Below are 21,786 nucleotides of genomic sequence, written 5' to 3' on the forward strand. Positions count from 1 at the left end.
TATATATATATATATATATTCACCACCATCGAGCTATAATCGGTGGGCAGGCCCCTATCTATTAGGCAAACTCTGATCAGATGGTAAGTTATATACCAAGCCTAATGTCGCCGAGCACCTATGAGCGAGCCCAGAATGGCCGAGATACAGAGCCCAGTATGGCTGAGCAGCGAGCCTACTACGGTAGAGTAGTTACACATACAGAGCCTTATAAAGCCGGACAGTTATTTTACTTACTACATTGAGAGAGTTAGTATCAGCAGGTAAGCATATCTTCAGTTTTTCTTTGACTTCTAATTACTTTCAATTATTATATTATCAGTCCAGTTTCAACTTTCAGTTATTTTGTTGCCTTACATACTCGGTATATTATTTCGTACTGACGTCCCTTTTGCCGGGGACCCTGCATTTCATGCCTGCAGGTCCTCATTGCTAGTTGGACAGACCCTTCCAGCAGACAGAGTCAAAAATCAGCTTGGTTGGTAAGCTCCACTTCCTCGGAGTTACCAGGTCTAGACCTTGGAGTCCATTTTATATATACAAGTTTGATGGGTGTCGAGTAACTGTCCCGACCATGGTACAGTTCAGTTATCTCTAGAAGCTTGCAGGCGAGTCCTGTGTATTTTATATATCAAAAGATGTTCATGACGGATTCGTCGGCCTACATAACTATATATATATATTGTGTATGTTCACCCCACAACTGAGAAAGGCGTTATTTTTAGACGATTCATGATATGGCCTCATCAGTCTAAGTTGAGGGTTACCCCTCTAGAGTTCACAGTTACGGAGTGGTAGCTCGGGCCGAGTATGGCACCGGGTGCCGGCCACACCTCTTCAGGTTTGGGACGTGACACTATAGCTGATGGATCAACTTGTAGCAGTGTTGGATCTGGGACTGTTAAGCCAACTTCCTCCATTACCCTGTCATCTGTATTTAAGTCTACCAAACTTGGCCTTTAACTTGATTTCTGTTAGTAAAATCACGAAAGACCTTAATTGTTGTGTTGCATTCTTTTTCGATCATTATTTGTTTCTAGATCTTACAATAAAACATGTTATAGATAAAGGATATTTATCTAGTGACCTCTACATCCTTGATGAATAGGAGCCACGGTCTATTGCATGCTCTAGTGTTGTGTCTCCCATTGAAGTACATTGTCGATTGGACACCCCTCTCTGCCTTTGTTGAAGAAGCTTTGTCCTCAGGTTCAGAATACTTTTTCATTGCATTGTGAGTCATGTCGATTTGCAAAACACCATCGCATCTCGTTAAGTCCAAGGGTTAATAAACGAGTTGACTCAGCTTTTGAGTTAGTTCATTCTGATGTTTGGGGACCATGTCCTGTTGTTTACAAAACTGGGCATAAGTATTTTGTCACCTTTGTAGATGATTTTTCTCGAATGACTTGGATTTACTTTATGAAGAGCCGATCTGAAGTGTTTACTCACTTTTCTACCTTCTGTGCTGAAGTCAAAACTCAATTTAATGCTTCGGTGCGTACTATAAGGAGTGATAATGCTAAAGAATACATGTCAGAGTTATTTCAGTCGTACATGAGACAACATGGTATACTACATCAGTCTTCATGTGTTGATACACCCTCTCAAAATGGAGTTGCTGGGAGGAAGAATAGGCATCTACTTGAGACAGCTCGGGCACTTTTATTCCAATTTATGTGAACCTGTTTGACTGGGCACGAAGTTTAAGAAAAAATGAAGACTTTTGAAACTTGTGGTAGTAAACAAGTCAAAAAGGGGTTCGGAGTACTTGTGTGGTTATAAAAGTTTCTCATTAAGGATAGAATTGGAAGCTGAAGCTAAATTGTTTCCAAATTTAGAAAGGGGTCATTCTTTTTTGAACGAACCAAAAAGGAAATAGGCTCACATAAACTGAAACGAAGGGAGTGCTTAATTTTTTTCAACGTGTTCCATTGTTCCCATATTAATAATTACTACTTAATTTTATTCAACGTGTTCCATTGTTCTGATACTGCCTTTTTAATTTATTTTTTTGATTCTTAGGTCGTTGGTATTGTCTTCCTGGCGTATGTTGTCGTTATTGTTCCATTGTCTCTCTTTCTGATTATATTGGGTTGTTGTTGTTGTAATTTTTTTCAACTTGATAGTGGCGTAGATATGCATATTCTTAAATGAAACAGATTACTATTGATTGACAATCTTGATAGCATCATTTATTGTAAGGGAAAGAGTTTTATTAATTATGAATGATGTGCAAGAAGGAGAGGAGAGGAGAGGGTGGGCCAAGGGAGAAAATCAGTTGTTTTTGCCGCATAGGTGAAGTCAACTTGGAAACTTCAAATCTCCATTCACATGGATCATAATTAATTAACTTAATTTTTCCCTTATAATTAATGTTATGATGCTATCATCCACTTGAAATTGTCTCTTTATAAATTAAAATATATATACAATCAAACATCTATATAACAATCCTATTTGTTTCGGATATCGGATATTTTAATTGTTATAGTGAAATGCTGTTGTAGAGAACATATATTACATAATATAGCATGAAAATTGGTTCCATAAAAAACTTAACTTTTATAGTGAATAGCTGTTATATAGCGATACTGTTATAGAGAGGTCTAATCTGTATGAGTATCACAATTACTATTAATGTTGGGATTCACCTAGATCCTTCTTTTCTGCTGGAACTGAAAAATTAAATTCAAAGTCAAAATAATGCATCATGTGGATTTCAAAGGCCACATTAATCAAGAAGTACCACTATATATAAGTTAACTCATTTAAAAATTAAAATATCGAAAGCCTGAGTGTAGAACGTGCAGGTCATTTTCTCCATGTAAGTTAATTATTCTGCTGAGCTAATTAAATGGTTACTGCCTTCCATCTATATATGTTTGCCCACAACCCCTACTTAATTATTTCTCTAACGCTTTATATATACATATTTTGTATTTGTACAGAACAAATTAAGAGCTGAAATATGGTTGAATCAACAATTGTTTCCAGAAAGATGATCAAGCCTTCCTCTCCTACCCCTTCTTCCCTTAGTCGTCACAATCTTTGTTTCCTTGATCATATAGCCACTTCTGCATATGCTCCAATTGCCGTTTTCTACCCCAAACCTACAAATAACATAAGCCAGATTCTTGAAAACTCCCTTTCAAAAGTTTTATCCTCTTATTATCCATTCGCTGGAATAATCACGGATAATAAATATGTCGACTGCAACGACACAGGTGCTGAGTTTCTCAATGTACGAATTAGTTGTTCGATGTCTGAAATTCTCGACCACGCCTATAATGATGCTATTGATGTTGTCTTCCCACCTGATTTGCCTTGGACTAGTTCCTTTGGCCGAAGTCCATTGGTGGTTCAGTTAAGCCATTTCGATTGTGGTGGAATAGCAATCAGTATATGCCTATCACACAAGATTGTTGATGGATATAGTCTCTTTAAATTCCTTAAGGATTGGGCTGCTACAAGTCAACATTTGGATTTCAAACCATCTACTCAATTTGATGCAAATTCTTTTTTCCCACTAATGGATGATCCTCCAGTTCTTCTACGCGATATTGTGCGCGAACCTCAACGATGCGTGTCAAGAATCTACCATTTCTCATCCTCTAGTTTGGACAGACTCAAGGAAATTGTTGCAATGAATTCACAAGTGCAGAATCCAACTCGCGTTGAAGTTGCCACAGCTCTGCTTCATAAATGTGGAGCGTCAGTATCAATGACAATAAATTCAGGCGTGTTTCAACCATCTTTATTGTTCCATGTAATGAATTTTCGCCCACCATTGCCCCTAAACACCATTGGAAATGCTTGTTCTGCCTTTGCCTCAGCAGCAATTCTGGAAAATGAGATACAAGTGCCCAACTTCGTCGCTCAACTACGAGAAGCTAAAAAACATCTTCAAGACAAGTTGAAGGATCCAGAACAGCTAACCTCATATGTACTTGAAACAATCAAAGGGACAACAAACAAAACAGAGAAGAATATAGTATTTGACTTTTATATGTGCACGAGCTTGTGCAATTTCGGGTTACATAACATTGATTTTGGGTGGGGTAACCCAATAAGAGTGACCGTAGCAACAAATTCGATGAAGAATCACTTCATTTTCATGGATTCGCCAAGTGGAGATGGGATAGATGTACTAATCACCTTGACAGAAGCTGATATGTTAATATTTCATAATAACAAAGAGCTCCTAGAGTTTGCTTCTCCAGTTGTTCTGCCACAAGAATAACTAATCAGAGAAGAATAGAGTATTATGCTTGATCTGCTTAACTAATTATTGTTGTTTGTAAACTTTAATTTCTTATTTTGAGAGAAGTTGTATAATTATTTCAGTTATCTATTTCAATTTACTTTTGCCTTCTCTTTTGCATGAAGCAAGCAATATCACTGAACCTTTTTAATTTCGCATAGTATAACGGGAATTTTATGTGTTAATGATACAATTTCGAACAAAGTTGAATACATATGGAAACACCAAAATTTTCCACGATTTTTCATTTAGACGGTTCAAGTTTAATTTTTATATGCTAATCGGAATAAGCAATTTGTCAAAAAACTGATTAGAACTGCTTCATCTAAAAAAAAGCTATACTCTCCAGTGTACGAGGTCTCTTCACTTCCCTATACTCTCTCTCCTGACCTCGTCTGTCCTCTCTCTCCTGGACCCACCTGTCCTCTACTCGGCGAGAGGTCCTCACCACCCGCTAAACTGGGATCACAGGCTGTGTCACTATGACATCTAGAACCCGACCAGTGAGAACTCGTTGCTCTGGTATGGGGGTGCCGGAAGTCTGGATCCCTTCCCTGATCTGTGAAGTAGCTGGTACAACCTGAATTAATCCCGCCTGAACTAATGTATCAAACATGCTCAGGAGCTGTGCTAATGTCTCTTGAAGTGCTGGAGTAGTGGTAACAATAGGTGTATCCGATGCCTGGGATCTGGCTGGAACTGCTGGTGGCTCCTCGGTGGTAGCTCATGTGGTGCTCTGGCTGCACCGCGTGCACGTCCTCGGCCTCTACCCCGACCCCGACCTCTAACGACTCTCGCAGGGGGCGCAGGTGTCTGATCATCTCTGTTAGCACGTGTCCTCACCATCTGTGAGAGAATAGAAGACAGAGGTTTAGGATTATGATGTCAAAAATTTCGCACGACAAAGAAATCAATGAAGTGGAATTTTCCTAACGGTTACATAGCCTCTCATAGATAAGCAAAAACATCTCCGTACCGATCGTCGAGACTCTAATAAACCAGCTTGTGATCCATGACTCCTACAGACCTAGAGTTCTGATACCAACTTATCACGACTCCGGTTCGCCCTCCGTGAATCATTGTGACGACACCTAGTCTCTACGACTAGGTAAACCTAAATTGCAGAAGAAAAACCAAAATTTGCGGAAGTAAAACAATTTAAAATAAGAATAAAGTAATAATAGTGTTTAAATGTGCAGCTCGGCATACACCATGTTTAACTCTCACTACCAATACGTAAATCCAAGACCCGAAATCCCACGAATCACAAGCTAAGAAAAATACTACATAGCTCTAACTCCGGAATGTCTAATAAGAAAAGAAAAATACAAAAGGGCTAAATACTAAAAGCAGGAAGAGAAAGGGACTCCTCGGTCTGCGGACACGACAGATGTACCTCGAAGTCTCTAAAGCAGTCGCCTCCCTCAGGGATGGTAAGCCTGAGTAGTGGTACCTGGATCTGCACATGAAAAACATGCGCAAAAAGGGCATGAGTACACCACAACGGTACTCAGTAAGTGCCAAGCCTAACCTCGGTCGGGTAGTGACGAGGAAGGTCAGGGCCCTACTAGATTAAATAAATATAAAGATGACAGGATAAGATAAGCAGTACAATTGAGAATCTACAGTAAGAATCTATACAGGATAATAAAGAGTACCATAATTGAAACAGAGGTAAAGAAAATCATAAGGAAGTACCACTCATAACAAGGATGGAAACCTAGGATCTCTTAGTACCCTCACTATATACCAGAGATCTCTTAGTATCCCGAGGATCTCTTGGTATCCTCAATGTATGCTAGGGATCTCTTGGTATCCCGAGAATCTCTTGGTATCCTCAATGTATGATAGGGACCTCTTGGTATCCCGAGGATCTCTTGGTATCCTCAATATACGTGTCAGGGATCTCTTGGCATTCTGCACCTTAGTCCAAATAATAAATACGTTCAGGGGATCTCCCAGGATGCCGTCCCGTAGTCCCAAAATGAAACACACAGCAGCAACACAAGAATACTCAATTAAGCTAAATTTCGTACTAGGTAAAACAGGTAATTCTAGACTAACATGCTTCACGTAATGCAATTAAGGTAGTTTAGGCAAATAGGCAATTAAGTCAACTAAACATGCTTTTCTAAACTAACAACAGGCTAAATTCGCAAGTAGAATAAAACAGGAAAAAGGAACTCAATTGAAATACTTAAAAGAAAAACCGGATTTTTCAATAATTAGCTCAAGTATGCACTCTTTCAGCTCACGTACAAGGCATTTCAATTATCAAATATATCATATCCTTAGGGGAAGGTCCCCCACACAAGGTTAGACAAGCCACTTACCTCGAACCAGCTTAATAATCAACCTGAAACCACGTTCTTGCCACGAGTACTCGACTCCAAATGGCCCAAATCTATTCAATTCAATTTCATATGTAAATAACACTTCGAAGTAACTGATTCTACAATTAAATTCTAAGCTAATACGCAAAATTATATAAAATGACCAAAACGCCCCTCGGGCCCACGTCTCGGAATCGGGTAAAATTTATATTTTCAAAATCCTCACACTCTCACGAGTCTAACCATATCAAAATTATCCCAATCCTATGTCAAATACCTGATCAAAACCTAATTTCTTGGTCTAAGAACTTTTCCCCTATTTTCATACCAATTCTTAAATTAAAGGATGAATTCACGTTTAGATTAATGGGTTACAAGCATAAAAGAGTTAGGAATCGTTACCCAATCGATATCTCTGAAAATTCCTCAAATTCTCGCTCAAATCCGAGCTCCCAAGCTTAAGTTTTCTCAAAAATGACTAAACCCTCGTTTTGAAATTTTATATTCTGCCCAGCTATTTTCACATTTGCGGCCCTGGGACCGCTTCTGCGGTCACGCATCTGCGAGGAATTAGCCGCACCTGCGACCCTTCACTTAAAGACCAGACACCGCACCTGCGATGACCCTTTTGCAGATGTGGTACCGCTCCTGCGGCATTTCTTCCGCATCTGCGAAACCTGAATATCCTCCCCAGCTCCGCTTCTACGATGGCTCCGCCGCTTCTGCGGCTCCGCACATGCTGAACCCAAACCGCAGGTGCGGTTATGACAGATATCAGCAATGCAAAAATCTTCCTAAGTCCAAATTCAACTTCCGTTAAGCACCCGAAACTCACCCGAGGCCCCCGGGACCTCAACCTAACATGCCAACCAATCCTAAAACATCATTCAAACTTGTTCCAACCTTTGGAATGCTCAAAACAACACCAAAACACCAATTTAACCTCAGATTCAAGCCTAAGAACTCCAAAAACTCTAGAAATACATTTTCGATCAAAAAGTTTATCAACCTCGTCTGAATAACCTGAAATTTTTCACACACGTCACATTCAACCTTACGAAGCTACTCCAACTTTCGGAATTCCATTCCGACCCTCGGATCAAAATCTGACTATCAGACTGGAAAGTTCAAAAATTTGACTTTCGGCATTTCAAACCTAAATTAGCTACGGACCTCCAAAACACATTCCGATCACGCCCCTAAGCCCGAAATCACCTAACGGAGCTAATGGAACCATCTGATTTCCATTCTGAGGTCATCTTCACACTAATCCGACCACGTTTAACCTTCCAACACTTAAGCTCTCATTTAGGGACTAAGTGTCCCAAAACTCTCCGAAACTCAAAACCGAATATCCCAGCAATTCAAAATAGCATAAATAAACTCGGGAAAAGCAGTTCCCCCTATGGGATCGGGGTGTTAATTCTTAAGATGACCATCCAGGTCGTCACATCCTCCTACACTTAAACTTTCGTTCGTCCTCGAACGAGCATAGAGACATACTTGAAGTAGTGAAAAGATGAGGGTAACGGCTGCGCATATCCTGCTCGGTCTCCCAGGTCACCTCCTCGACCGGCTGACCCCACCACTGAACCTTTACCGAAGCAATGTCCTTTGACCTTAGCTTTCTAACCTGCCTGTCCAGTATCGACACCGGCTCTTCAACATAAGATAGATCCTTGTCCAATTTGACTGAACTGAAATCTAACACGTGCGACGAATCACTGTGATACCTCCGGAGCTTCGAAACATGAAATACCGGATGAACTCTTGTCAAGCTGGGAGGTAAGGCAAGCTCATAAGCAACCTTCCCAACATGCCTCAATAACTCAAAAGGGCCAATGAACCTTGGACTCAACTTCCCTTTCTTCCCAAATCTCATAACGCCCTTCATAGGCGAAACCCGAAGTAGGACCCGCTGTCCAACCATATAGGAAACATCACAAACCTTCTGGTCCACATAGCTCTTCTATTTGGACTGGGCTGTACAGAGTCTATCCTGAATCACCTTAACCTCCTCCAAAGTATCCTGAACTAAGTCTGTGCCCAATAATCTAGCCTCACCCGGCTCGAACCAACCCACCGGAGATCTGCACCGCCTACCATATAAATTCTCAAACGGTGCCATCTGAATGCTGGACTAATACCTATTGTAAGCAAACTCCGCCAATGGAAATAATTGATCCCAAGACCCTCCAAACTTGATCACACACGTACAGAGCATATCCTCAAGAATCTGAATAGTGCGCTCGGACTGTCCATTCGTTTGAGGGTGAAATGTTGTACTCAACTCCAGGCGAGTATCCAACTCCTGCTGAATGGCCCTCCAGAACCATGATGTGAACTAAGTACCTCTGCTTGAAATAATAAAAACTAGAATACCATACAGACGAACAATCTCCGAAGAATAGGTAGTAAACACAGGAATGAAATGCTGGACTTGGTCAGCCGATCCACAACCACCCAAATGGCATCGAAGTTCCTCAAAGTCCGTGGGATCCCAACTACAAAGTCCATGGTGATCCGCTCCCACTTCCACTTCGGAATCTTTATCTGCTGAAGCAACCCACCCGGTCTCTGGTGCTCATACGTCACCTGCTGACAGTTGAGGCACCGAGTTACAAATCCAACTATTTCTTTCTTCATCCGCCTCCACGAATAGTGCTGCCTCAAATCCTGATACATCTTCGCGACACCCGGATGAATGGAATACCGCGAACTATGGGCCTCCTCTAGAATCAACTCTCAAAGCCTATCGATATTGGGTACACAGACCCGACCCTGCATCCTCAATACCCCGTCATCACCAATAGTCACGTCTCTAGAATTACCATGTTGAACCTTGTCCTTGAGGACAAGCAAATGAGGGTCATCATACTGCCGCTCCCTGATACGATCAAATAAGGAAGACAGAGAAACCATATAAGCTAGAACCTGACTAGGCTCCGAAAGATCCAATCTCACAAACTAGCTGGCTAAGGCCTGAACATCCATCGCCATAGGCCTCTCTGATGCTGGTAAATAAGCCAAACCCCCAAACTCTCTGCCCGACAAATCAAAGCATCGGCCATCACATTGGCCTTGCACGGGTGATACAGAATAGTGATGTCATAATCTTTCAGCAATTCTAACTACCTCCTCTGGTGCAAATTTAGATCCTTTTGCTTGAACAAATACTGCAAGCTCCGATGATCCGTATAAATCTCACAAGGAACCCCGTGTAAAATTATGGTGCCAAATCTTAAGGGCGTGAACAAAGGCAGCTAACTCAAGGTCGTGAACAGGGTAATTCTTTTCATGTATCTTCAACTGTCTGGACGTGTAGGCAATCACCCTACCGTCCTGCATCAACATTGCTCCCTCGAGGCATCACAATAGACCGTATAAGACCCCGAACCTGAAGGTAATACCAAAACTGGGGTTGTAGTAAAAGTTGTCCTGAGCTTCTGAAAGCTCGCCTCACACTCCTTCGTCCACTGAAACGGAGAACCCTTCTGGGTCAACCTGGTCATAGGGGTTGTAATCGATGAAAACCCCTCCACAAAATGACGGTTGTAGCCCGCCAAGCCAAGGAAACTGCAGATCTCTGTAGCTGAGAATGGTCTGGGCCAACTCTGCATGGCCTCTATCTTCTTTGGATCCACCTGAATACCCGCACTCGATACCACGTGGCCTAAGAATGCCACTAAATCCAACCAAAACTCACATTTTGAGAACTTAGCATATAACTTCTTCTCTCTCAAAGTCTGAAGCATAGTCCTCAGGTGCTGCTCATGATCTTCCCTACTCCGGGAATACACCAGAATGTCATCAATAAAGATAATGACGAACGAGTCATGATACGGCTGGAACAGATAGTGTATCAAATGCGTAAAGGCTGCTGGGGCATTGGTCAGCCCAAATGACATAACAAGGAACTCGTAATGACCATACCGAGTCCTGACAGCAGTCTTCGGGATATCTGGCATCGCGAGTCTTCAACTGATGGCAACCTGAGCGCAAGTCAATCTTAGAAAACACTCGTGCGCCCTAAAGTTGGTCAAATAGATCATCAATACGAGGCAAAAGATAACGTTTCTTCACTGTAACCTTGTTCAATTGGCGATAATCAATACACATACGCATAGAACCATCCTTTTTCTTCACAAACAAGAAAGGAGCACCTCAAGGTGATACACTAGGCCGAATAGAACCCTTATCAAACAATTCTTGTAACTAATCTTTTGACTCCTTCAACTCAGGAGAAGCCATACGATATGGAGGAATAGAAATAGGCTGAGTGCCCGGCAACAGATTTATGCCAAAATCAATATCTCTATCGGGTGGCATGCCCGGAAGGTCAGATGGAAACACATCGGGAAAATCCTGTACTACTGGGACTGAATCAACTGAAAGGGTATCAATACCAACATCTCTCACATAAGCTAAATACGCGTCACACCCCTTCTCAACCATACGTTGAGCCTTAAGAAAAGAAATGACTCTACTGGGAGTGTGATCTAAAGTAGAGCAAAATAAGAAGATACATAAGAGTAAGTAGAGCCTGGATCGAATAGAACCGATGCATCTCTGTGACAACCCAATATAATTCCTGTGATGACAGAATCGGGGGCAACAATCTCGGTACGGGCAGGAAAGGCATAGTATCTGGCATGGCCTTCCACTTTAGCTGGCTGAGCAGGTATGGTAGCAATTGGTGCTGTGATCATAGCCGGAGAACTCTACGGAGTGCGCTGTGGATGAGAGGTCTGTGGAGGTGCACTCTTCCCAAGTCTAGGGCAATCCCTTACCATATAGCGTGTGTCACCACACTCGAAACAAGCTCTAGGAGGATGTGGCAGTGGGAACTGTGCGGTACGGGTACTCTAAGACCCCTAAACACCTGAAACACTGTGTGAAATCGGAGATGCAAACTGAGCTGGCTGACCCACAAAACCTCTACCATGTTGTACGCTTCCCCCAAAATAAGGACCAATAGGTCTCTCCAGTCTGCGACGTCTCCTCACTTCCCTATACTCTCTCTCCTGACCTCGTCTGTCCTCTCTCTCATGGACCCATATATCCTCTACTCGGCGAGAGGTCCTCACCACCCGCTGAACTAGGATCACAGGTTGTGTCACTATGACATCTAGAACCCGACCAGTGAGAACTCGCTGCTCTAGAGTGGGTGTGGCGGAAGTATGGATCCCTTCCCTAATCTGTGAAGTAGCTGGTATAACCTGAATCAATCTCGCTTGAACTAATGTACCAAACATGCTCAGAAACTATGCTAATGTCTCTTGAAGTGCTGGAGTAGTGGTAGCAGTAGGCGTATCCGATGCTTGGGATCTAGCTGGAACTGTTGGTGGCTCCTCGGTGGCAGCTTGGGCGGGTGCTCTGGCTGCACTGCGTGTACGTCCTCTGCCTCTACCCTGGCACCGACCTCTGACGGCTCTCACAGGGGGCACGAGTGTCTGATCATCTCTGATAGCACGTGTCTCACCATCTGTGAGAGAATGGAAGACAGAGGTTTAGGATTGTGATGTCAAAAATCTCGCACGATAGGGAAATCAATGAAGTGGAATTTTCCTAATGGTTACATAGCCTCTCATAGATAAGCACAGATGTCTCCGTACCGATCAACGAGACTCTAATAAACCGGCTTGTGATTCATGACTCCTATGAACTTAGAGCTCTTATACCAACTTGTCACGACCTCGATTCGCCCTCCATGAACCATCGTGACAACACCTAGTCTCTACGACTAGGTAAGCCTAAATTGCGGAAGAAAAACCAAAATTTACGGAAGTAAAATAATTTAAAACAGGAATAAAGTAATAATAGTGTTTAAATGTGCCGCTCGGCATACACCATGTTTAACTCTCACTACCAATACGTAAATCCAAGACCGGAAAACCCATGAATCACAAGCTAAGAAAAATATTACATAGCTCTAAACTCCGGAATGTCTAATAAAAACAGAAAAATACAAAAGGGCTAAATACTAAAAGCAGGAATAGAAAGGGACTCCTCGGTCTGCAGACGCAGCAGATGTACCTCAAAGTCTCTAAAGAAGTCGCCTCCCTCAAGGATGGTAGTCCTGAGTAGTGGTACCTAAATCTGCACATGAAAAACATGTGCAGAAGGGGCATGAGTACACCACATCGGTACTCAGTAACTGCCAAGCCTAACCTCGATTGGGTAGTGACGAGGAAGGTCAGAGCCCTACTGAGATTAAATAAATATAAAGATGAAAGGATAAGATAAGTAGTACAATTGAGAATCTACAGTAAAAATCTATACAGGATGATAAAAAGTACCATAATTGAAATAGATATAAAGAAAATCACTAGGAAGTACCACTCATAACAATGATGAAAACCGAGGATCTCTCAGTACCCCGAGGATCTCTTAGTACCCTCACTATATGCCTGGGATCTCTTAGTATCCCGAGGATCTCTTGGTATCCTTAATGTATGCTAGAGATCTCTTGGTATCCCGAGGATCTCTTGGTATCCTCAATGTATGATAGGGATCTCTTGCTATCCCGAGGATCTCTTGATATCCTCAATGTATGATAGGGATCTCTTGGTATCCCGAGGATCTCTTGGTATCCTCAATATACGTGCCAGGGATCTTTTGATATTCTGCACCTCAGTTCAAATCATAAATACATTCAGGGGATCTCCCGGGATGTCGTCCTATAGTCCCAAAATAATACACACAACAGCAACACAAGAATACTCAATTAAGCTAAATTTCGTACTAGATAAAATAGGTAATTCTAGCCTAACATGCTTGACGAATGTAATTAAGGCAGTTTAGGCAAATAGGCAATTAAGTCAACTAAACATGCTTTTCTAAACTAACAACAGGCTAAATTCGCAAGTAGAATAAAACAAGAAAAAAGAACTCAATTGAAATACTTAAAGAAAAACCGGATTTTTCAAGAATTAGCTCAAGTATGCACTCGTCAGCTCACGTACAAGGCATTTCAATTATCAAATATATAATATCCTAAGGGGAAGGTCCCCCCCACAAGGTTAGACAAGCCACTTACTTCGAACTAGCTCAATAATCAACCTGAAACGACGTTTTTGCCACAAGTACTCGACTCCAAATGGCTCAAATCTATTCAATTCAATTTCATAATGTACATAACACTTCAAGTAACTGATTCTACAATTAAATTCTAAGCTAATACGCAAAATTATTTAAAATGACCAAAATGCCCCTCGGGCCCACGTCTCGGCATCTAGTAAAATTTATATTTTCAGATCCTCACACCCTCACGAGTCTAACCATATCAAAATTATCCCAATCTGATGTCAAATAACCGATCAAAACCCAATTTCTTGGTATAAGAACTTTCCCCCAATTTTCATACCAATTCTGAAATTAAAGGATGAATTTAGCGTTTAGATTATTGGGTTACAAGCAAAAAGGAGTTAGGAATCGTTACCCAATCGATATCTCTGAAAATCCCTCAAAATCTTGCTCAAATCCGAGCTCCCAAGCCTATGTTTTCTCAAAAATGGCTAAACCCTCGTTTTGAAATTTTATATTCTGCCCACCTATTTTTGCATTGGCGGACCTGGGACCGCTTCTGCGGTCCCGCATATGCGAGGAATTAGCCGCACCTGCGACCCTTCACTTAAAGACCAGACACTGCACCTGCGATGACCCTTTCGTAGATGCGGTACCGCTCCTGCGGTATTTCTTCCGCATCTGCGGAACCTGAAGATCCTCCCCAGCTTCTCTTCTGCGATGGCTCTGCCACTTTTGCGGCTCCGCACCTGTAGAACCAAATCGCAGGTGCGGTTATGACAGATACCCGCAATGCAAAAATCTTCCTAAGTCCAAATTCAACTTCCGTTAAGCACCCAAAACTCACCCGAGGCCCCCAGTACCTCAACCAAACATGCCAACCAATCCTATAACATCATTTAAACTTGTTCCAACCTTTGGAACGCTCAAAACAATACAAAAATACCAATTTAACCTCGGATTCAAGCCTAAGAACTCTAAAAATTCTAGAAATATGCTTTTGATCAAAAAGTCTATCAACCTCGTCTGAATGACCTGCAATTTTGCACACACGTCACATTCAGCCTTACGGAGCTACTCCAACTTCCAGAATTCCATTCCGACCCTCGGATCAAAATCTCACTATCGGACCCGAAACTTCAAAAATTTGACTTTCGGCATTTCAAACCTAAATTAGCTATGGACCTCCAAAACACATTCCGATCATGCCCTTAAACCTGAAATCACCTAACGGAGCTAACGAAATCATAGGATTTCTATTCTGAGGTCGTCTTCACACTGTTCCGACTACGTTCAACCTTCTAACACTTAAGCTCTCATTTATGGAGTAAGTGTCCCAAAACTCTCCGAAACTCAAAACCGAACATCCCGCTAATTCAAAATAGCAGAAATAAACTCGGAGAAAGCAGTTAATAGGGGATCGTGGCGTTAATTCTTAAGACGATCGGCCGGGTCGTCACAATTAAAGTAAGAACTTATTTAGCAAATTTTATTTTAATTGGAGGGAATTTCTGAGCTAGCTTACATCCCAACTCGCCTACCTCCTAGGTGTACGCACAGAATGCTGGGGCTCACACCTTGCGATTGCTCAGTTGCATTTTAACTATGCCCACCCCTACATTCACTCTAGAAACGCCTTTTAAAATACTGGATTAGATTGATAGCAAGCTTCAATTTGGGTAAAGCAACAATTAATGCTAAGGAATCCAAATGATCATCAAACCATTTTAATAAATCATCATAATATATTATAAGCGGGAACATCTTGTTAGAACCGAAAAATCAGGTGACATGCGGAAGCTAGCAAAGCAAACCTTGAAAGACGATAAATCATACAACAAAGAGAAATATACCAAAAGAGACTCAAATATTTAATGTAGTTCGACCAATTAACCTTCGTCCACGGTAGAGATGAGCAACCTACTATATAAAAAGAGAGTACAAAATATCGAGAGAACAACCTCACGAAGAGGCAAACACAAGTGACACACTAACACTTGTCCCGTAAAATTACCCCTAAACACGACTCTTAAACCCCCCATATGGATACATTGTGGATGCTACTGAATGAGAAGAAAGGATCCTCAATTTATAGAAGTCCAAACATTTTCCTACAAAAAAAATGATTATCTAAATATGGGAGATTTGTAATTTCCTTCTACAAGAAGGAAAACCCTAATTAAGGTAAATATCTTGCTCTTTCCTTCAACGATAGAAAAACTATATATATATATATATATATATATATATATATATATATATATATATATATGAATTTTTGTAATTCTTTGGTGTTATCTAGTTTATCTGGCATTTCTAGGGCCTTTTTAGCAATATGGGGTTGTAATTTTTTTTTTCCATCCCCTAAAATTACTCCTAGAAAGTTTATATAATTTTTGCATAATTCCATTTTCTTTTTACTAATTATTATTCCATTGTCTACAAATAATCTAAATACAGTCTGTAGATGTCCTAAATGTTCTTTAAATATCTTTACTAAATACTAATATATCATCTACATATACCAAGACAAATCTCTTATATTCTCCAAATATATTATCCATTTTTCGTTGGAAAATTGGTGGAGCTGTCTTTAATCCAAATGGCATTACTAACCATTCAAAATGTCCTTTTGGACAAGTAAATGTTGTCCATTCAATGCTTTCTTCATGCATTTTTACTTGCCAATATCTTGATTTACAGTCAAATTTACTAAATATCTTTTTTCCTTGTGTTCTATTTATTAATTCTGTCTTATCTGGTAGCTTATATCCATCTGTTCTAGTGTTATCATTAAGTCTTTTGTAATTTATTATCATTCTTGCTTTTCCTCTCATTATTTCGCTATGATTTCTGACCATAAAAGCTGCCGACCTATGCTTAGAGGTATATATATATATATATATATATATTCCTCATGACACCTTATTTTTTCGGCTCTAACACATTGAATTAGGAGCAAAATGAAGAGTCAGAATTTTCTTTAACACATATATATATTTCACCAAGAAGCTAAGCTGCTACCAGTCTATCTTATTCCTCGGAGAATTGAGAAACTGCGTACAAATAATTTGCTTACAAGTTCATATATAATCTTGGGATTAAAGGATACATGGCAAACACGACTTTTTATTTATTTTAGGTGACTTGTAGGGAAAAACAATGGAATTGCTATATTGATGTTGCACACCCAGCTTCTTGGTGGTGAACCCGCTCCTCATTACTATCACTCGGGCTGTGGCAAATGTCAAACTGGTAGATGGGAAGGAGCTTGAGAATGAAAAATATATAGGTTCTGACTCACTCTGCCGCACGAATGGCAAAGTAGTTGGACTCAGAGAGAGAATTTAAGATTAGTTGTGTATCACTTGGTTGGATTTTTATATGTAACTTATGAACTTGATCTTTCTCTGTGACTCAATTGGACAAATATCTAAATATATATTGTCACTAGTTAATTTGCTCGCGCTCCGCGCGATTGGAAAAAGCTAAAACATGGCTGAATAAGTAATGGAATATAAAAGAAAATCAATCTCTACTTATAAAAATTTCTTTCACGATTTTACTATGAACTATTACAATGGATAATAACATATGAGAATTGGTAAAATTATATTAATAATGAAAAGTCTTTTACACAATTAAAAATTAAATATTAGTCTTTACTCACTAAGTTCTAACTTCAGATAAAATATACCCTGTCCTTCGCCTAATGAAGTGAATCCCATAGTACTATAGTGCTCCACTATTTAAGACACAAAAACAATGCTTTAAATACAACTTAAAAAATTAAGATTAATGAATCCAGTTTTGATTACTAAAATAGTATAGGAAAAAGGAGATGATTATTAAAAAGCTTTAACGTATAGAGAGTAGAATAGTCCCTAACTAAATTGATTTATTTGTTATTTACTATCATACTATCAAGTCTTTGGTGCTTGTGCTGCTATTGGTGGTGCTTCTTTCCCTTTGGTTAATATGGCTTCACTAACACTATTCTTAACCTCAATCTCAGATTTTGTATCCTTGTATCCATTTTAATTGCAGCAAAAATAAAGTCATGTAAAGCATTTAGGCTACCAATAATATTATTATCAGTCAAAGATTTAGCCGTCAAATTAGATTCAACCGCAATATACTTTTTTTTTTTTTTAAATAAAACTGAAAAGAGGTTATATTAGTATGATATGGAATAACCAATTTCATGTTTAGCATAATACCAACACTCTGGTTATCATACCATTCAGTAAATGCCATTTTTAATGAAGATGACTTGGACTATTTTAAAGTCTACGAAACCATATTAAGCAAGAACCATAAGCAGAAATGAGCATGTCTCCGAACTTTATTAATAATAAAAGCTATTGTCATAACAATTATAACAACAAAGATTTAGACAACACAAATCAAGCCTGTGGCACCAGCAACTTCATCTCAAGGCGCCTCTGAAAGTACCGGGGGGTGGGGGGGAGGTGAATTGTATGTTTTTTAACTTAATCCCTGTTAGTTGACTGGTTTTTTAATTTGTTGACTAGATGCAATAAACTAACAGTTGTAATAACAGAATATAAGATGCAGAAAGTAAATGCAGGAATTAAAGACACCGTAATTTTTATACTAGTTCGAATTCAATGTGAATCCTAATCCAGTCCCCTTGGGTTGCAAGGGAGTTCTCTTTAATGAATGCGTTTCTTCGAGTACAAAGGAAATGACGTGATAGTTCAGTTCTTATATCACTCGTCTCTTTTAATACAATGCCTCACCAGTGTTGTTCTCTCTTTCTTCTCTAACTTGTTACACAACAGGTCTTAGAGAGCTACAATGCATGTTTGCATTAGAATAAATAGAGCGTGTTTGGTTCGATTAAAGTATATCTAGCTAGTGTGATTATAGGTTTAAATACTTTGAGAGAGAGGCTTGAACTCTGGAGAGATTTGCCAACCCAAGGGATTTAATCTTTGGAAAGAGATTGATTCTTTCCAAGAATAAAGTTGTTCTTCAATGGCTCTGTTGAATTTAGACACTTGATGAATATGCAGTGAGATCTTGATTTATCTGATCCCTTGTGTTTAGCTATGATTGATTCTATCTGTATCTTTTGTGATTTTGTCCTCTTTTAATTGCGTCCCTTGATTCCGTCAGTATCTTTAGGATTGATTGCTTCTTCATTTGATCGCGCCTATATTCCGTCAATCTTGTAACTCAATCCATATGTTCCTTTATCAGGGATTTTTCCAATCCAAGAGTTCAGGATCTTCGATACTAATGTGCTGGACTTGATTGATGCCTTAAGTTTAGGCTTGCTTGATTCTTTCCATCGTAGCTGTACATTGATCTTCGTGATCTTTGTTGATTGATTTCTTTCCTTCCTGATTGAACTCCTTGATTCCTTGATTTTCTCTAATTGATTTCTTCAATCTTTAAATGGTTATCCAGATTTCCTGCACAGATATATTATTTGCATTATTAAAATCAGATCTAACAATCTCCCTCTTTTTAATGATGACAAAATAATATATGTATAAACAACATTTGACTTCCCTATGTTTTATTCCCCCTCAATGTATGCAGTTTATAGGTGCATGGTACTCCCCCTCAGTTCATGCAGTTGACTAGTCCATGGTTATAGATGTTGTAGTCGACTCCTGCCATAAAGACTGCTAGCGTACATCTGCCCTTCAGTCGACTATATCTCTATATAGATACATATATTCTTCTCCCCCTTTTTTGGCATCATCAAAGAGGGAATAGACAGAACAAACCACGAACTAAAGCAGAATATATAGCATTATGCAGCAGAGTTATTGTCCAAAAAGAAACAACCTGAACAAAATAGAAACAGAAATTGTCCAATGGCTGAGTGAACAGCCCAAACACAGCACAACAAAAAAAAATTGTCTTAAGCAATCACATTAATGACGCAGAAAGTAAGTAAGAGTGTTGCAGATGACCTCCTTTAGTTGTTCAAACCTAGCATTGGCTGAGATGCTTACTCCATCCAACCTGTCATGAATCTCCCTGAAAGCCTTGACAATGTTCTCCCTTACTCTGAGAATGACAACTCTTATCTTGGACACATCAGACCCTGTTTCTTTGGAGATGACATGAATGTCACCAACAGTTGACTGAGTGGCTGTGAGAAGATTTTTGATTTCAGAGAGTTGAATGTCAAGGGCACGAAGCTTCTCACCAAGATCAGGATCACCAGGGTTGGGATGAGAGGCAGAGGGTTTAGGTTTGGGATCTATAGGGGCATACTTTACATCACCTTCGTGTTTCTTAACCCAGAATCCCTTCATACTCACATATCCCATACTGGCAAAGGCTCTAGAATTGTAGGATTTTAAAACAGTGATAAAGGGATAAGCAGACAGGGAAATTTGGTGAGCTTCTAGGATGTGGGTGATGGCCATGCCATAGGGTAGACTGGTGGGATATTCTGCACTTTCAATCATGAAATTAATGACCCAGAAGGATAACTTGACCTTGAGTTTGGTCACAAGGCAGTATACTAAGAAAGTGTCTCTTTGAGAGAAGGTGGAAAAGGAACCAGTGCGGGGAAGTAGAGTAGTTGCTACAATGTGAGCCGGGACTCGAGTTTCAAAACTAACATCACTGGGGCCTAACTGGTTGGGAAGGAATTCAGAAGGACACTCAGCAATACACCGTTTAGCTTGATCAAAGGAAATTTCAAAATCATCGGGCCAGGTATTTTTGAAAAGCATAGGAAAACCAGAACATTTACACTAAAAGAACGAGTCAAACAAGGCAACATCAAGAACAATGCGCTTACCTAACACTAAGGATTCCAACCTATCAAGTTTACTAGAGCAAAGATTAGCATAAAACATTTTTACCAGGGGTTCATAGACCTTAGGCGGAGGAATAAAAAGGAACTTAGACCATCCTTGATGAACAAAAAGATTTTTTACCTTACAATTTAGGGTTTCCATGTCATCAAGGTCGACTACCCTTCCATGAGCGATGAGCTTGTCTTTAAAGGCAATGAAGAGATCTCTGTTTGGAGAATTAGAGAAATTCAGGTCAGATTCTAAAGAGCTAGAAAGATCGATCTTGGATATCTTTGGAGTAGAAGAAACGGGGGGGGGGGGGGTCTTCCATGGGTCATTTTCGTATAGCTTTTTTCTCCTAGAATTTAAGAATGATCTGATAAATCTCTCTACCAAGAAGCGAAACCCTTAGAGTGGTCGGACCCTAGGTCTACTTATTCTGGGGGCATAGAAGGGGGTTTTACTTTAGAGCGGGTACTTTTTCTGGTGGAAGCGGATGGGTTCTTGGTTTGTTTGGCCATTGAAGAAAAGTGGTTGGAGCAGAGCTTTGGAGAAGAGTTTTCTAGATGATAGGGATGAGGGTGATTGAAAAGTGATCTCCGCCTTAAGAAGAGAACCTTCTGATGGTTGAGTACAGAAAAGGAAAAGGCGTCAGTCGAATAGACGTTATGATTAGCTTTCCAACTTTGAACGACGAGACTGATGTGAAAGAAGAGGAAAAGAGAGGGAAAATGGAGGCGTAATTAATTCAAGAGTAAAAGACAATTATTAAACCTACAAAAGTAACCGTATTACTAGGGGTATCAATGGTTCGGTTCGGCCAGTTATTTTATAAAATTTGTACCATACCAATTTTTCGGTTATTCTATTATGTATAACCAAAATTAGACTTTTCGAACTCGTCCCAGTCATGTAGGTTTCTCTTGGGTATCGGTACGGTTCGATTAATTTTTGGTATTTTTTTTAATATCATGTAAAATTCACCAGTAGAAGTAGAATTGCAATAACATACGTTCTTTTATAGGACTTAGCAAAACTCTCTAGACATTTTTTCTATTTAAAGGGTGATGAATTAAATAAAAAAAATGGCTAGAGCATAGATCCATCAACTATTATACAACAACGTAAAAGAAATCAAACAAAGGCAAAGAAAATATTAATCACACGAGTTGAAAGATATATCAAGTTGGGACTCAAGAATAGAGTCTATAGAAGATTAAATATTTTAAAAGATAAATCTAAATTATATGAAAGGAAACATATTCAATACATTGTAGTTTGCTACTCATAATCGCTAGAATACTTTGTGTCTTGCTAATAAAGATACTTGAAATAACTTAGTTTAAGTAGAAGTAGCATAATAGGTTTTAGG

At 39.8% G+C, this 21,786-nt stretch overlaps 1 protein-coding gene across 1 annotated transcript; it reads left to right on the plus strand.

Moving 5' to 3' along the window:
- Positions 1 to 2,800: 2,800 nt before the first annotated feature.
- LOC104232241 (acylsugar acyltransferase 3-like) lies at positions 2,801 to 4,350 on the plus strand. The gene is made up of 2 exons (XM_009785381.2): positions 2,801 to 2,827; positions 2,952 to 4,350. The coding sequence occupies exon 2, from the start codon at positions 2,972 to 2,974 to the stop codon at positions 4,241 to 4,243; it is 1,272 nt and encodes a 423-aa protein (XP_009783683.1). The 5' UTR covers positions 2,801 to 2,827; positions 2,952 to 2,971; the 3' UTR covers positions 4,244 to 4,350.
- The last annotated feature ends 17,436 nt before the right edge of the window (positions 4,351 to 21,786 follow it).

The sequence above is a fragment of the Nicotiana sylvestris genome, chromosome 12 (assembly GCF_000393655.2).
Source record: "Nicotiana sylvestris chromosome 12, ASM39365v2, whole genome shotgun sequence".
NCBI lineage: Eukaryota > Viridiplantae > Streptophyta > Magnoliopsida > Solanales > Solanaceae > Nicotiana > Nicotiana sylvestris.

Bases quoted from the DNA above. Each gene is read 5' to 3' on its own strand.
- LOC104232241 (XM_009785381.2), top strand. From the start codon at position 2,972: ATGGTTGAATCAACAATTGTTTCCAGAAAGATGATCAAGCCTTCCTCT.